Source organism: Sphaerodactylus townsendi, linkage group LG15, assembly GCF_021028975.2.
Source record: "Sphaerodactylus townsendi isolate TG3544 linkage group LG15, MPM_Stown_v2.3, whole genome shotgun sequence".
Lineage (NCBI taxonomy): Eukaryota > Metazoa > Chordata > Lepidosauria > Squamata > Sphaerodactylidae > Sphaerodactylus > Sphaerodactylus townsendi.
In genome coordinates this window covers 19,847,780-19,864,522 of record NC_059439.1, presented here as the reverse complement: position 1 = coordinate 19,864,522, position 16,743 = coordinate 19,847,780, and the positions used below count along the sequence as shown (strand labels likewise).

General features: G+C 49.2%; 1 protein-coding gene across 2 annotated transcripts in view; it reads right to left on the bottom strand.

Annotated features, from left to right (window-relative positions):
• LOC125445098 (RNA binding protein fox-1 homolog 1-like) overlaps positions 1-16,743 on the bottom strand; it is a 50,510-nt gene that overhangs the window by 15,639 nt on the left and 18,128 nt on the right. For both annotated transcript variants that reach the window (XM_048517947.1, XM_048517948.1), the window contains exons 3-4: positions 1,710-1,850; positions 494-547 (exon numbers count right to left, since the gene is read on the bottom strand). In XM_048517947.1, the coding sequence (XP_048373904.1) occupies positions 494-547; positions 1,710-1,850 (195 nt within the window). The remainder of the gene's footprint in view (positions 1-493; positions 548-1,709; positions 1,851-16,743) is intronic.

Here is a 16,743-nt window from a genome sequence, read left to right as displayed (position 1 = left end):
CTTAGCTATAAGATTAAGAGAAGTTAAGCTGATTATAAAGTTTTGTATTTAACCCTTTTGGGCCAATAAAGATAATGAGGATGAGGATGGTCATAGATGTGCTGTTATTTCTAATTAATCAATCAATCAATCAATCAATCAATTAATTAAATAATTAATTAAATAGATAATCAATTAAATAATTAAACAATAATAACAGTAACAACAACATTAATAACAACAACATTAATAACAACAACATTAATAATAATAATAATAATAATAATAATAATAATAATAATAATAATAATAATAATAATAATAATAATAATAATAATAGACATCAGGTGTTGTTTCAGAGGCGGCTCATAAGAACACTGTGGTCTCAAGCACCTTTTTGGATTGTGTGTGTACCAACACCAAATCCCACACTTCCACAACTGGAGCACAGGAACACCCAGTCCAGCTAGCGAAGCTCTCGGCCTCCTTTCCCACCTTCCTGGCAACACCATACCTTAGAGCCACGTTCATTGAAGATGATCTCAACATCCAGGATTTTCCCAAATTGCTAGGGAAGACAGAAAAGGCCTCTGGTCATATACACAAGCAGCGTCCAGCCATTCCAGAGACCATGAAAATCAAGATTGGAGGCCAGAGGCCCTAACAAACCAGTAGTGCTTTTTTCTCAGCTCGTCTTTAGTTGGAAAAGGCTGGGGTATCAAATTTTGATGACAGGAAATAAAATAAATCTTATGTCCATGGTCCCAAGCCTTTTCTAGCCTGGGAGCCCCTTTGGAATTCCGACACAATGCAGAGGATCCAGCCACAAAATGTCTGCCCCCCCAAAAGGCTGTTGTAAGAGGCAGAGCCAGCCACAAAATGGCTACTGGGGACGACCTTCAGTCACACGAGACCCCTTGAGATGCGCAGGCAGCTGCTGCCAAAGTTAACATTTTAAAAGATCTGCACAGCCAATTGAATCTCAATGGAAGAAGAGAAGGAGATTTTGGATTTATTCCCCACCTTTCTCTCCTGTAAGGAAACTCAAGGTGGCTTACATGCTCCTTTCCCTTCGTCTCCCCACAACGGACACCTGGTGAGGTAGGTGGGGCTGAGAGAGTTCAGAGAGAACTGTGACTACTAGCTCAAGGTCCCCCAGCAGGAACGTAGGAGTGCGGAAACACATCTGGTTCACCAGATAAGCCTCTGCCACTCAGGTGGAGGAGTGGGGAATCAAACCTGGTTCTCCAGATGAGAATCCACCCGCTCTTAAGCACTACACCCCGCTGGCTCTCCCATCTCACCCCACACTTCCTAAAAACACTTTGCAAGCATCAGGAAAGGTGTTGGCAGGAATCTTGGCACTCATGGGCACCCCTTTGGAGGCCCCTGCATTGCGTCATTTGAATCCAACCCTTCCTCAGGCATAGCTCTGGTATACCTTCCGGAGTGCTAAATGGCTGATGCTAAAGCATCTTGGGCCTGTTTACAAGTCCTCACATGGAAAGATGGCACCTGCCACCCACTCCCTTTTTGCCAGGTTTCCCGAGTCAGCAGTCTGCTCCCGATTATTAATAGTGGATCCTCCGCATTGCTTTTGCAGTCGGCGCATTGCCTTTTATCTGATTTCGCCTCCTCCGGCATCATTCCCCCCACGCCCCCAGTGTTTTAGGAACAGGCTTCTACCAGAGGCAGAGCACCCTCTCCTGACCCAAGGGTCTGAGGCTCACCCCAAACATCTGCCGCAGATCCGGGTCCCGGAAACGGAAGGGGATATTGGAGACGTGGAGGCGTTTGGGTTGGGATTTGTTCTCTCCGCTCTCGGCATCCTCCGCCTCTGGGGAGAGCTCAGGCACGGGGGCTTCTTCTGGCTGCAGGGGAAAGGGTGGAGGGAAAAACGCAGGATCAAACCACACACACCATCGAGGCCACCCTCCCCCGCAGCACCCCGACAGAAAGGCCATGCGGTGTAATGGGTAGTGTGCGAGGGTTTGGGGAGTTTGAGCCCCTCTTTAGTCGCAAACATAAGACAGCCACAATCAGAGGATTCTCTGAAGACGGTGTCAGCCAATCCATGCTCTGAGAGGCTGTGATGGAGGCTGTAGACGTTCACAGCAGGCTACCGTCAACCTACAGGGCCAACTGCCGCTGAGTGGAGAGGAGATCCATTACTAGCAACATTCCCACAACAACTGGACTATTGCTAGGGTGTTATGGGTTTTTCCGGATGTATGGGTCTGTTCCAGTAGCATTTTCTTCTGTTGTTTCGCCTGCATCTGTGGCTGGCATCTTCAGAGGATCTATTTCTTCTGGCTCTGGGCCAAAGGCCTGGTCTACACAGGTAGTAGAACGAATTGATGGAACATCCCATCTGCGGAACGGACTATACCAGTGGTGGCAAACCTTTGGCACTCCAGATGTTATGGACTACAATTCCCATCAGCCCCTGCCAGCATGGCCAATTGACCATGCTGGTAGGGGCTGATGGGAATTGTAGTCCATAACATCTGGAGTGCCAAAGGTTCGCCACCACGGGACTATATCCAGCGGTGGGATTCAGCCGGTTCACACCACTTCGGCAGAGCCGGTTGTTGAAAGGGTGCTTGTAAACAACCGGTTGTTAAATTATTTGAATCCCACCACTGACTAGACCTCTTCACGCTGCAGGAAGGAGAGGGGAATTGTGTTTTTGAACGATCCTCCGTGGCACGGGACATTTTCTCCCTGCAAGTAGAAAATCAGCACGGTGCACCGTCTTCCCGACACGCTGGCTTCTTACTTTCAGCGATGGCTAAAACATTGTGAAATTCTATCCCCCAACTGCAGTTTGAAGTGGCACAGTCTCCCCTTACCTCTTTGCATTGCCGTGCACGCATACAAGTTGGAGATGAACCTACCCCCTGCCCAAGACCCAAGGGATGCCATTGATGGGTCATGTCCTTTTCGTAGACTGGCAGAGTAAGGAAGAAACAGAGAGCTGGGTTGGGACAAGGGACACCCTGGATCAAGACCTGGATCAGCTTTATGCTGCTGGCTGAGTCTCCTTGGGAAAGCAGCTATCCAAGGAAAGAAGGAAGTTATATCTCACAAAAGGCATAAGACTCAGACCCCTTCCGCACATGCAGAATAATGCACTTTCAATCCACTTTCACAATTGTTTGCCAGTGGATTTTGCCGTTCCGCACAGCTGCAAAGTGCATTGGAAGTGGACTGAAAGTGCATCGTTCGGCATGTGCGGAAGGGGCCTCGGAGAAATTGGTTAAGTTGATGAGTTGGATCCAACCAGATTTTCAGCAGGTGGAAAAGGGGAGGAGGTGTGGTAGGGGACCACTGAGAAAAGACAAACCGCAGACAATGGGGGAACGGAGGGAAAACGGGTGAGACAGAATGAAAAAGCTGGCTGGACCCGACTGAGTGTTCAACTCATGCCTCTGTTGCAAACACCCCACACAACCACTGTCTTCGGCATGACAAGATGAGACTCGGGGTTTTCGTGTCGGCTAACGCAACAGTCATCCAACGATCAGTCATTTGAGGGAGTTGTTGGCCTGTGGATCTTTACAACATGTGAATAGGGGAAAATAGGTACTATCTGAATAGCCTGTCAGTACATTTCAGTTCGCCCAAGGAGGAATAACACACGTATACACACAAAGTCACCCTAAGACCATGGAGGCGAACCTTTGGCACTCCAGATGTTATGGACTACAATGCCCATCAGCCCCTGCCAGCATGGCCAATTGGCCATGCTGGTAGGGGCTGATGGGCATTGTAGTCCATAACATCTGGAGTGCCAAAGGTTCGCCACCACTGCCCTAAGATATTATGGAGGATGCTTTGTGAAGACACCTGTCTTGACACTCGCGTATAGAGTCGAGCCATGAAGTTTCTTTACGCTATTTGGGCAAACGACAACCCCCCCCCCACATTATTTCAGGAAGAGGAGGAGTTTGGATTTATATCTCCCTTTCTCTCCTGTGAGGAGACTCAAAGGGGCTTACAGACTCCTCACAACAACCACCCTGTGAGGCAGGTGGGGCTAAGAGAGCTCCGAAGAACCGTGACTAGCCCAAGGTCACCCAGCTGGCGTGTGCTGGAGTGCTCAGGCTAATCTAGTTCCCCAGATAAGCCTCCACAGCTCAAGTGGCAGAGCAAAGATTCAAACTTGGTTCTCCAGATTAGAGTGCACCTGCTCTTAACCCCTACGCTGCTGCCATCGCTCTGCCACTGAAGCAAGGACCGTGGGGAAAAACCACACTCCAGAGCCTGAGGACATTTTCACAGGAAGGGGCATTTGAAACATGCACCCCCAAGTGATACCATCAAGCTAAAGCAGGAATGGTTTCTCACTTCATGGCTTCCGCTGAGCCACATTCACAATTGGCCACGACCTTTTACTACTAAGTCTGGCATGAGGCCCGCTCCCTGGGGAAGCTTATAGCTTCCCTGATCCACCCCTGGGGTGGATCAGGGAATGTGGGAAACAGTGGGAAACAATGTGGGAAACAGTCACCAACCACAAACTCCTCATTAGCGAAAGAGAGTAACTGCGCCTTTCCTGAATGAGCATGGGATGGGCAGAGCAACACACATGCCTGGGAAATGGGGCTGAGAAGAGCCACAGGTGGCACAAAGAGCCACAGGTGGCTTTTTGAAGAGGCTAAAGCTTTCCCAGATGATCTCTGCATGGACAGACAAGCAACCGGGCTTATTTCCTCAAACTGATGTGCAGGCTCAAAAGACAGAAGACCCAAAGAGCCAAGATTCTTCTTTCTTTCTACCCAGATCCACGATCAAGCTCCTATCCGGAGCCTATTTGAGGAAGACTCGGTCCTTCTTCTTCCCCGCCGTTTCCAAGCCGATGGGAGGCATTGCAACACACCATTTGGTCTCGAGTTAATGAACTGGACAGGTACACACAGGCACACACAACATTAGTGAAGAGAAGCAGGACACAGGGTGTGGGTGGGGCAACGTCCGGGAACGCTGTGGAGAAGATCAGAGGCCTGGAGGCATCGCGAGTCACCCCCTCCCTTCCCCAGGTGTAACTTCACCCCGCTCCATGCAATGGCCCAACTCGACTCACAATGCAAACACCAAGATGCAATATTCCAAGGGGACAGCGAGGTGCAGGCGGCCTCTCTTGCAGTGTCTGTGCTAAGGGGGAAGCGACCAGGAAGAACCCGGGGAGCCATTAATCCAGCAAGGCCAAGGGGTGGGGGCAAGTTGAACTTGTCATTGAAAATCCCTACGGTGGCCTAGCCACGAAGAGCCAGGAGATCCGTGAGCACGTATGGATGAGGGCAATAGGAAGAAACAGACCTGGCTCCTGAGCATCTGTGAACGGGTTTCACTGCAGCAATGCCATTAGAATCAGCGGCCCTCCCAAGTATGTTCATGGTCTATACTCCCATCAGTCCTTCCCAACACGAGCATTGGCTATATTGGTAAGGGCTGATGGGAATTGTAGTTCAGGAACATCTGAAGGGCCATGAGTCTGACACCTGTGCCGTAGGGTCAGCACCAAGCAATCAAGTCAAAGCGTCAGAAGTCCCGGCAGGCAGGGACTGCGCTTGGCAGAGCCTAGCTAGTGGAAGCTGAACCTTTATTGCAGGTGAACCTTTGGCCCACTCCAGATCTGAACTCGAGTCAGCCCCTGCCAGCATGGTCAATTGGAAACTGTGCATGGCAGGGAGCTGATGTATTGTAGTCCATAACATCTGGAGTGCCAAAGGTTCGCCACCACTGCCCTATTTCAATTCCGGGCCTCTCCAGAAGAATCAGACAGCAGGCAACATCCGCTAATTCATGCCTGAGAGACACACTGGAGAGAGCCACTGCACCAGTCCGGGGAATAGCCAACAGCAGTCGGTGGCAGGGTAGATCATTCGCACAACCGCGTGGTAGAGTAAACCCACGATCAGGCGGTATTTCTGCATATTACTGGGGGGTTGGGGTGGAGGTCTCATGTGATGGCACGCTTGTTCTTTTCACCCCCGCTCCTCAATACTTGCCCATAGAAATCTAGTGTATCCAGCTACAGCCTTTCTTCAGGTATATACTTTTTAGAACAACTTTTTCAGCCTAGAATTCAGTTAGTTAATCCCCCACCCTGTGCCAGATGTCACACGATCACACAGAAGTTGAGGGTCCTTTCCAATTCTTGTGCATGGGGGTCTGATTCCCATCTGATTCCCATCAGGACAGAGGTGTCTGATTCCCATCAGGACAGAGGTGCATGTAGAGAGGGATGTCAGACTCCCCCCTCCCACCATTTTCCCAGTCTGATACAGTTCCAAAGAAGATGTACTTAAAGAAGAAGAGGAAAAGTAGGATTTATATCCCCCCCTTTCTCTCCTGTAAGGAGACTCAAAGGGGCCTACACTCTCTTTCCTTCCCCAACTTCACAACAAATACCCTGCAGACGGGCTGGGAATGACTCAGAGTCTGAAGAATCCGTGGACTAGCCCAAAAGTCACCAGCTGGCGGTAAGGGAGTGATGGGCTGACTAACTGTGCCAATCTGAGGTTCACCAAAGCCATACAAAAAAAGCCAACTTGTGTGTAACGTATATGACAGAGGAACAAGACTTAGCAGAAATATTAATATTCGAAGAGGATATCAAATGTATTTATATATATTATTATAATTGTCCAGTTACTGAATAATTATAATTATCCTAAGGATATTGAAAAAATCTACTATTTTTGTTCAGTAGATATTGAAGATATGGGTTATATATCTCAAAAATGAACGTCTATTGTTGAAAAAATATTTTACTTGATTTTCAAAAAACTGGATGTACAATCATTGGATTCAGTAACTGGACAATTATAACAATATATATAAATACATTTATTGAATATATTGATCCTCCGTCTTCAGTGTGTGACGTGCTGTCTTGTTCCTCTCTCACCAGATAAGCCTCCATAGCTCAACAGGCAGAGTGGGGAATCAAACCCGGGTTCCTCCAGATTAGAGTGCACCTGCTCTTAACCACTACACTACTCTGGCTCTCTTTGGTTTCCCCAACAGGGCTGTTTCAGGATCCAAAACAGTGAATGCCTCCTGGGTAAGCAGGTGTCTGTGCATAGGCTTGAAGGCTGTGCAAGGAGGAGTGCTGGCCGCAAGGAACCCCGAAACGTTGCTATTAACACAACACACAACTCCGGCCACTCGCAAGTGCAAACAAACCGCCAGGCAGATCCCCCTGTATCTTTCCACCTCTTTCTCCCCTATCCCGTTCCACCTGCCCATAATATGCCATATGCCCCTTTCCCCCTAGCCCCCATCCCACCCCCCGGATGCATCACTTGAGTGCTACAGTCTCCCGGCTCATCAAGACAAGTTCAGCAGGGATTAAACTCCCCCCACCGGGGAGGACCAAATGCACAGGGCGGTGGGTGGGAGGTGGTATCAGGCTCAGAAGACAGGCAAGTGCAGTTGCACAGTGAGTAAAGGGTTAACTAATCAGGTATTAAGGAGACTAGAACAAGAGAAACGTGGTGGAGTCCAAGATGCCTGGGAGAAAACCTGAGTTTGATGGGTGGTCCAGGAATGCAGCTGTTAACACCCGGGGAAGGCCCTAGTCCAGGAAAGAGACAGTCATTGGGGGATTATGCTACAAAACAGGAACTCTTGGGTGGCTGGTTCTCAGCAACAACTTTCCAAAGGAAGGGGGAGGGGAGGAAGGGACACACACATTACAGACACACAATTCCTCCCCAAAGTGTCTGTTTGGCTCACAAAGGTAACCGGTGATAGCTGGAGAGGAAAAGCAGCAAGGTAGGAAAACGATGCAAAAATAGAGCCGCACCTGCAGAATAAGGCACTTTCAATCCACTTTCACAACGGTTTGCAAGTGGATTCTGCTATTCCATACATGTGTAAAATCCAGCTGCAAAGTGCATTGAAAGTGGGTTGAGAATGCATTATTTTGCATCGCGTGTGAACCCGGGGAGCCCAGGTCTTGGCAATACAGGAAAGCTAAGCAGGTCGGTTTTCCGGGAAATTCCTCAATTCAAATGAGTGGGTTAAAAGGAACCTTAAAGGGTGCTTTCCAATTTTTCAAGCGGTCAAACAGGAACCCTTGCGGGTTGTGAAGATCGGGTGGGAAAACCCAGCTAAGGCTGGAAGTAAAAAAAAAAAGCCAAGCTGGATCCAACCTTCTAGGACAGAGGGTAGGGGAGGTCTTCTTAAAACTCTCAGATAGCCCAGGGTCTGGTCACAATTCCCCATCAGCCCCTACCAGCATGGCCAATTGGCCATGCTGACAGAGGCTGATGGGAATTGTAGTTCCTGAACATCTGGAGAGCCGCAGGTTCCCTACCCCTGCTCTAGGACCTCGCCCTGAAACAGGATAAAGCAGAAAAAACATGGCTGAAGACGCTAAATCATCATTATTATTACTGGGCAGCTCCTGTCCTTCATGAGCGCAACAAAACCTGGTGAACCACAGACAAGGAAGGGGTTTCTAGAATACAGAAAAATATGGATTTAAGTTAATTAAAAGGGGGGAGGGGAGACAATAATGGTGTAACGCAGACCAAAGGCGCCCCAAGGAGCACAGAAAGTTAAGAGTCAGTTAAGAGTCACTCCCCTTCCCTTGCATGCCACCCCTCCCCCTCCCTCCGCTAGGGTGGCTGGACCATGTCCAGATGCCGGGCCCCCTCCCCTCCCTTGCATGCGAAGGGGAGGGCAAAAGGGACTGCCAGCTGCTGGCTAGGAGGCGGGGCCTGTGGGCGGGGCTCGGGGTGGGGCCCACCCCCCCTGAGCCCCGCCCCCAGGTATATCAGGGGGCGCCAAAGAATGGCTGTCTCCGGGCACCATTTTCCCACCATACGCCTCTGCATGCCGGCATCCTCCTAGATCAGTGGAGGCGAACCTATGGCACGGGTGCCAGAGGTGGCACTCAGAGCCCTTTCTGTGGGCACGCTGGGCTCGATTATTAGCATTAAACCTAAGACCTAGTTTTGGGGAAGCAGTGTAGATAACCCTGATAAGCGCTGTTAAACCGCACTGATTTTCATGCAAAGAACTAAAGCGCGATACTTTACCTGGGAGTAAGCTCAGTTGCTGGCAATGGGGCTTGCTTCTGAGTAAACCCTCCTAGGGTCGTGATTCACCCGTTGGAAGAGTTGCACAGTTGCTTCAAAGCAGAGCCACCGACTACCACCAAGCTTACTCCTGAGTAACGCACGCCTTGGAGCCAACCGTTTTTTCCTAAACTAAAATCTCGATATTCCGGTTAAATTGCCGTGTTGGCACTTTGAGATAAATATGTGGGTTTTGGGTTGCAATTTGGGCACGGTCTCGAAAAGGTTCACCATCACTGTCCTAGATGCCAACACAGCTCTTGGGGCTGACCTCTCTTCCAGGTTGGGCACCACGAGGTTCGTGGTGCATGTCCACCCACCCACCCATGTTTGCCCTCCCCACCAGCGAATGTGCCACTTTACTTCTATTACAGGGGTGGAGGCCAAATGTCACTGGCTGTGGCCGCGTGCCAGCTCCACCGCAGTAACATTATTTCGGTAAGATAGGGAAACAGACCTTTTCTAAACTCTCGAGAGCTTACTGCATCCCGGAGGAAGAGATCTGGGTATGTGCAGGAAATTTCCAAATTCTGCATCCTCCCCACTCCATTCATCAGTTATGTTTGAATGGTTAGTCAAAACGGCCAAGAAAACACGGAAAGTCCCTGATCCACTTGAGTGCCATGTCAGAGCCACGTCCTAGGGTCGCCAATCTCCAGGTGGGACCTGGAAATCTCCCGGAATCAGAAAGTGACCTTTTCGAGAAATCTGCTGTGTCAATACCACAGAGGTCTCTCCCCAAGCTCCAGCTCTAGAACAGAGCTAGACAGCAGCTGGCAAGGGTTCCTCTGGATATCAGAGGCAGCTGAGCCCTGTCTGAGGGTGGAGGAGAGAAGAGAAGAGTTTGGATTTATATCCCCCCTTTCTCTCCTGTAAGGAGACTCAAAGGGGCTTACAATCTCCTCCCCCCCCCCCCCGCACAACAAGTATCTGTGAGGTGGGTGGGATTGAGAGAGCTCCGTAGAGCAGTGACTCGCCCTAGGTCACCCAGCTGGCATGTATTGGACAGCACAGGCTAATCTAGTTCCCCAGATAAGCCTCCACAGCTCAAGTGGCAGAGCAGGGAATCGAGTTCTCCAGATTAGAGTGCACCTGCTCTTAACTACACCGCTGCTGCTCCTAGGAAAGGGACTTCAGGACCCTGGACAGAGGGCTGTGCCAGGCGTCGTGGTCTGGGGCGCAACAACAGCATCTATCTATCCATCTATCCATCTATCCATCTATCCATCCATCCACCCACCCACCCACGCCATTTTCTCCAAGTGAACCTCGTAGCCTCATGATTCTTTGTAATAGTGGGAGATTTCCAGTCACGACCAGGAAGTTGGCAACCCTATGCATTTGGGGCTGGGGTCCACAGCTCAGCAGGAATCCAGAGATGCTGCTCCATCAAGGTCGTTTAAGGCAGAGCCGCTCCCTCTTGAACTTCAACGATTTTTAAAATTCATAAATCACTGTGGTTAAAGCGTGACCAGAGAATGGATTTCTCCCCCTGGCGTAGAGTAACGATTCTAATCTGCATTAACGATTGCGAGGAATCGAGCCTGGTAGTTATTCTGGGAGAATAAATCTAAATGGTAAGCGTGAAGGGAACAGTGTTTACATGGGTGAATGAAGACTGGGGCGTTAGTTCGGCTTTTTAATGGTCTGCTGCGTTCCAGGGGGTAATTTTTACGTTGCTCGTGTCGAACGGTTCATGCTTTGTAGTGGCTCGTGTTTTAATATTGTGGCTTTTTAATTGTAAACAATCTTGAACAGGCCTCTGCGGAGGCAGAATAGCAATACTCTAAATAAATAAAGGAGACACAACAGAAATACAGATATCGAAAGAAAAATAAGGGGCTTCTACTTTTTTCACTCTGTGTCCTCACCTTTAACAGGTGCCTGACGTGTAGCCACTAGGAAGGAAAGCATAAACAGCTTGAGTAAGGAAAATCTTCCTCTACTCAGCGTCTCTGCTCTCCTACATTCCTGCTGGCTGACCTTGGGCTAGTCACAGTTCTCTTAGGACTCACTCAGCCCCACCTACCTCACAAGGTGTCTGATGTGGGCAGAGGAAGGGAAAGGAGTTTGTGAGCCACCTTGAGTCTCCTCACAGGAGAGAAAGGCGGGGTATAAATTCAAACTCTTCTTCTACTATGGGACCGCTATACCAACGGGATTTACAACAAAGTACCAACTGAGGGCAGAATTTGCAGTTGTCAAATAGGAGGTGTTGAAAACTCAGAACATATATTATTTGAATGCTCATACTATGATGAGATACGTTGGATGCTTCTGTCCTTTGACCAGACAAACACTCCTTTGGCTAAGAAAGAAAAGGTTAAAATACTGTTATCAGATACTAATAAAAATCTAACGTATTCTGTTGCCAAGTTTGCCTGGATATCAAGTAAAATCAGGAAGGCCCGACAGAGCACTACTGGCTCTGCCAGCTAATCCTTATTATTAATTATTATGAGGCTGACCTTCCACTCATTATCTTGAGCTGATGTTCTGAGTTCCTGAGGTCTATTATCTGTATTTTGTTAACTGTTTTAATCTGTATATTTGTAATATCTGTACATTTTATGATTTTAATTCTTTTGGATCTTGCTGGTCAATGACCGTAAATAAACTATGTATGTACTATGGGACCGAATAGCCAGGCGCCGTTAAAGGAAGAGAAGCAGGGCTAGGCTGAAAGACTGCAACATGGACTGTAGTCAAGGGGAGTGGGAGGCCATTGGTTAATCCTACGGAGAGCCATTTTGTGCGAGACGTTTTGTATTCTGGTTCATACACCAGGAAAGCAAAGAGGAGAGATTGCCAGCATGTAGAGCTGACAAGCGCCAGATTAGCTCGAGTAGCCATCTTCAACCTTTCCAGAGCTTCGGCTGCAATATAAGTCCCGCTTTCGAGTCAATCATACGTGGCCATTTTTCTGCGGAAGCGCCGCGGCTCAACGGTGGGGAACGCTTTCTACGGCGGAAGCCCCAGTTTAATCACCAGTACTTCCTCTTGAAAATCAGATAGCAGAAGGGCCTTTCTTGAGACCCTGACAAGACACTGCCAGTCAGAGTCAACATGTTGAAGCAGACTAATACAAGGCTGCTTTTATAGGCGCTATTCTGCTCTCCAGGCCTTCTGTATCTGTCACAGCTGCCTCACAAGAGGGAGTTTAAGTTGGCACTGCTCGCCACGCAGAGGAGAGACAATCGGCCTCTACTCCAATCCCCTCTTCTTCATTAGAGGTACTAGAAATTTGGATCGTCTGTTAAGCATAAGCATAAGCATTTTATTGTCATTGTGCACGCACAACGAAATTTACAGCATAATTCCTCGATGCACACAATTTCAGACTCACACCCCATCCTCACTTTCCCCTTCCTCCACCTATCCCTACACAGCCCCAAACACATCAACGCGAAGCTGCGGAGTTTGGCATAGCCACAGCTCTAGAGTAGAAGCTGTCTCTAAGCCTCTTTGTCCTAGTTTTGATAGACCTGTATCGTCTGCTGGATGGTAACAGTTCAAAAAGAGAGTGTGCTGGATGAGACAGGTCTCTCAGAATATTTTGGGCTTTTTTTAGGCTTCGGGAATTATAGAGTTCTTCCAAGGAGGGGAGAGGGCAGCCAATAATCCTCTGTGCAGTAGTGATCACCCTTTGGAGCGCCTTCCTATCTGCCACTGTGCAACTGGAGAACCATACACAGATGCAGTAAGTTAAGACACTCTTCAAAGAAAGAACATGGTGCAGCAACCCAGTGTAGGCCAGGACTCAATCCACTGGCAAATCCCAGCCCTCTGGTTCAAAATGGGCTACAGCAAAGAAGCAGGAGAGAAGGAGGAGAGTTTGGATTTTACCCCACCTTTCTCTCCTGTAAGGAGACTCAAGGTGCCTTACAAGCTTCCTCTCCCCACAACAGACACCTTGTGAGGCAGGTGGGGCTGAGAGAGTTCCCGAGATCTGTGACTAGCCCAAGGTCACCCAGCAGGAATGCAGGAGTGCGGAAACACATCTGGTTCACCAGATAAGCCTCTGCCACTCAGGTGGAGGAGTGAGGAATCAAACCCGGTTCTACAGATTAGAATCCACCCGCTCTTAACCACTATGCCACGCCGGCTCTCAGGGGTCTGCAGGTAAAGAAAAGGAGGCTTGTAGAGGGTGTGGATGATAGGTTGCACTTCAGATGGAGCGGCAAACCTCTGCTGGTGGCTGGAGATCTCCCGTTATTACACCTGATCAGGTCACCTGGAGAACATGGCTGCTTTGAAAGGTAGACCCAAATTGCATTATACCCAAATGACAGTCCCTCCCTTCTCCAAACCCCGCCCCCTCAAACTCCACCCCCAAATCTCCAGGTGTTTTCCAGTCCGTAGCTGGCGACCCTAGATCGAGGACTGACTGCTATCACTCAAGACCAGCTCTACCTTCAAACGGCAGCCAACCTCAGGCGGAAGAGGCAGAGACACCACTGAAAAGCATCTCTGAAACTGAAAAGTTGTCAATTGTTTGGGGGCTGTGTGGCTGGCATCTTCAGAGGATCTGGAGATGCCAGCCACAGATGCAGGCGAAACGTCAGGAGAGAATGCTGCTAGAACACGGCCATACAGCCCGGAAACCACACAGCACCCAAGTGATTCCGGCCGTGAAAGCCTTCGACAATACATTGTCAATTGTTTGTTTATTTTTAATTTTATAACCCACTTTTCTCCCCGATCGGGGACTCAAACCAGCTTATCCCACAGTTCCCTCCTCCTCCGCTTAAATACATTGTGAAGGCAGGTTTGACGGAGTGACTGTGACACGCCCAAGAGTCCTCGGCTGGTTTTCATGGCAGAAGGAAGGGGGGATTCAAACCTGGTGGTCCCTTATCCAACATTCAAACCCCCGTCCCACGCCAGCCCTCGGCCATTTATTATCATTACATTTTAATCACTGGAGGAGCGAGGAGGAGACGTCTTTTTGATTTCCTGCCTCACACACCAAAAACATCTTCGCTCCTGTCTGTTTATAGCTTCGGAAAGGACACAGTGCCCTTCAGATACAAGACTCAGCAACACACCACTTGTCCCCGGGTGGAGATAAACAGCTGCCAGCGAAGATGGAGCGGCTGGGGAGGGGAACGGGGAATCTGATAGGGTGGCAGCTGCCTTTGCTGGAGAAAAAAGAAGTGTTACCCAATATGGACACAGAAACCTGCTCCTCAGATTCACTGGCTGAGGAGGAGGCCTTGTATGAAATGTGGGGGCGGCGGAGCGGTGGGGAGAGACCTCTTGGCCGTCTTCAGACCAAACAATTAGAAGCTGCCTCCTCCGGAGCATGAAAACCCCAATTTGGAACCTTCTGACTAATAGACGTAATCTATTTTCCAGGCCGCAGTGGCTTCGGAGAGATAAAGGTGACAGAACACAGAACTGTCAACAGGGATTTGGCCGTTCGGCTACGGCAACCAAGAATAGGCTCCGCGAGAAGAAACTTTGCGGAGACGGGAGGCTCCTCGTCCCTTGGTCGTTTCCACACAACGGCAGCCCTGCTCACAAATCACAATGAATGCGCGGACAAGCCACACAAGCTTGATTTTTCTTTATACTGTGTTGAATCATTCTCAGGTTTCATTCAGCCCACACACAGCTCAATGTACGACTCAGATTTCACACCCATTTATCCGGATACTGGTTCCCAGACTGAGCAGGCCTCAGTACTCTCTTACAAACGAGAGTATGAATGTTCACTGGAACGTGTGAACAGGTCTAATGGGTGTAGACCAGTGATGGCGAACCTTTTCGAGACGGAGTGCCCAAATTGCAACCCCAAACCCATTTATTTATTGCAAAGTGCCGGCAATTTAACCTGAATACTGAGGTTTTAGTTTAGGAAAAAACAGTTGGCTCCAAGGCATGCATTACTCGGGAGTAAGCTTGGTAGTAGTTGATGGCTTTGCTTTGAAGCAACCGTGCCACTCTTCCAACGGGTGAATCACGACCCTAGGAGGGTTTACTCAGAAGCAAGCCCCATTGCCAGCAACTGAGCTTACTCCCAGGTAAAGGATCGCGCTTTAGTTCTTTGCATGAAAATCAGTGGGGTTTAACAGCGCTTAACAGGGTTACCTACACTGCTTCCCCAAAATTAGGTCTTAGGTTTAATGCTAATAATCAAGGCCAGCGGCCCAGGCCAGCCTAGATTGGGGGGGGGGGCGACTCTATGCGTGCCCACAGAGAGGGCTCTGAGTGCCACCTCTGGCACCCATGCCATAGGTTCGCCACCACTGGTGTAGACGGTTGTATTCCCAAGTCTCAGACTCCAGACCCAAGACCCTGGTTTTGGGGTTCATTCTTAAGGCCATCAGCCAAGCTCACACATTGAATGGCTTCTTTGATGAACTCTATGCAAGCCGATTTGCAATTAGTACTGCGGGCGTTAATTGGGAATGAGAGGGAATAATCTGGCACTCTATATAGTCTGTGTCTAACATATCAGATTTGATTCAACCAGTTTTTCCGCTAGTGAAAACAGGGGGACTGTGTTAATGAAAACAGGGGGACTCTGACCGCCACAGCTATAAAATCTTTGGGACTATAGTTAGATGCTGAAACTTTAATCTGTCTTTTCCTGCTTGATGTTATTTTGTTTTTCATGTTTCAGGATCTGGCTCAGCCATTCTCAACCAGGGTTCCGTGGTACCCTGGGGTGCCGTGAGCATGTCCCAGGGGTACCGTGGCAACACTACCGCCCCCCCCTCATTTTTGTGGTGTCTCCCACATGGAGGACATGGAGCTGGCCCATGGGGCAGGGCCTGCCACAAGGTCAGCAGCCACCACCACCCACAGTACTTCCCTTCACCCTGGGAGGGGAAGGTGGGGGGTGTGGCAAGCAGGGAAAATGGGAGGGGAAGGTGGAGGGTGGCGGCAGGGGTACCGTGAGATATGAAGAGTGAGGTCAAGGGTACCCTGACCTCGAAAAGGTTGGGTAACACTGATCTGGCTGTACATTTCAATTATTAGGACATCTACATCCTATCTTTCCTTTCAATTCAAGGCCACCTGCCATATGCAAAAACCACGAGAATTAGAAATTTGGGAGGCTACATGAGATAAAGGGAACCAATTTGGGTGGCAATGTTAAAAAAAAAGATTCAAGAGTCTCTTCCATCCTATGAAGGGAGTGGACACCCTACTATGAACCGAGTGAGTATCCCAGAATTCCACTCAGTACTACAAAGGATTCTGAGCACGCTCAGTTTGATGCAGCTTCTCCAAGGAGATGCCCACAACAGAGCTGCGCTCAGCCATGTCAGAGCAAACACCAAAGGATTAATCAAACCCTTGCCCTAAGTTAGAATCCTCCTTTAAACATTGCAGAATATTCAAGGCTGCTGGGATTTGCCAGCTGCTTCTGGCATTCTGTGAGAGGGAATAGGTCTAGAGCAGGGGTCTTCAAACTATGGCCGTCCAGATGTTCATAGACTACAATTCCCATAAGCCCTACCACTTGGCCATGCTGGCAGGGGCTGATGGGAACTGTAGTCCATGAACATCTGGAGGGCCATAGTTTGAAGACTACTGGTCTAGAGGATGTGCCAGGATGCATGTAGCCCCCAGTCCTATGACCAAGAGGAGGAGGAGTTTGGGGTTTATACCCCACCTTTCTCTCCTGTAAAGAGACTCAAGGTGGGTTACAAGCTCT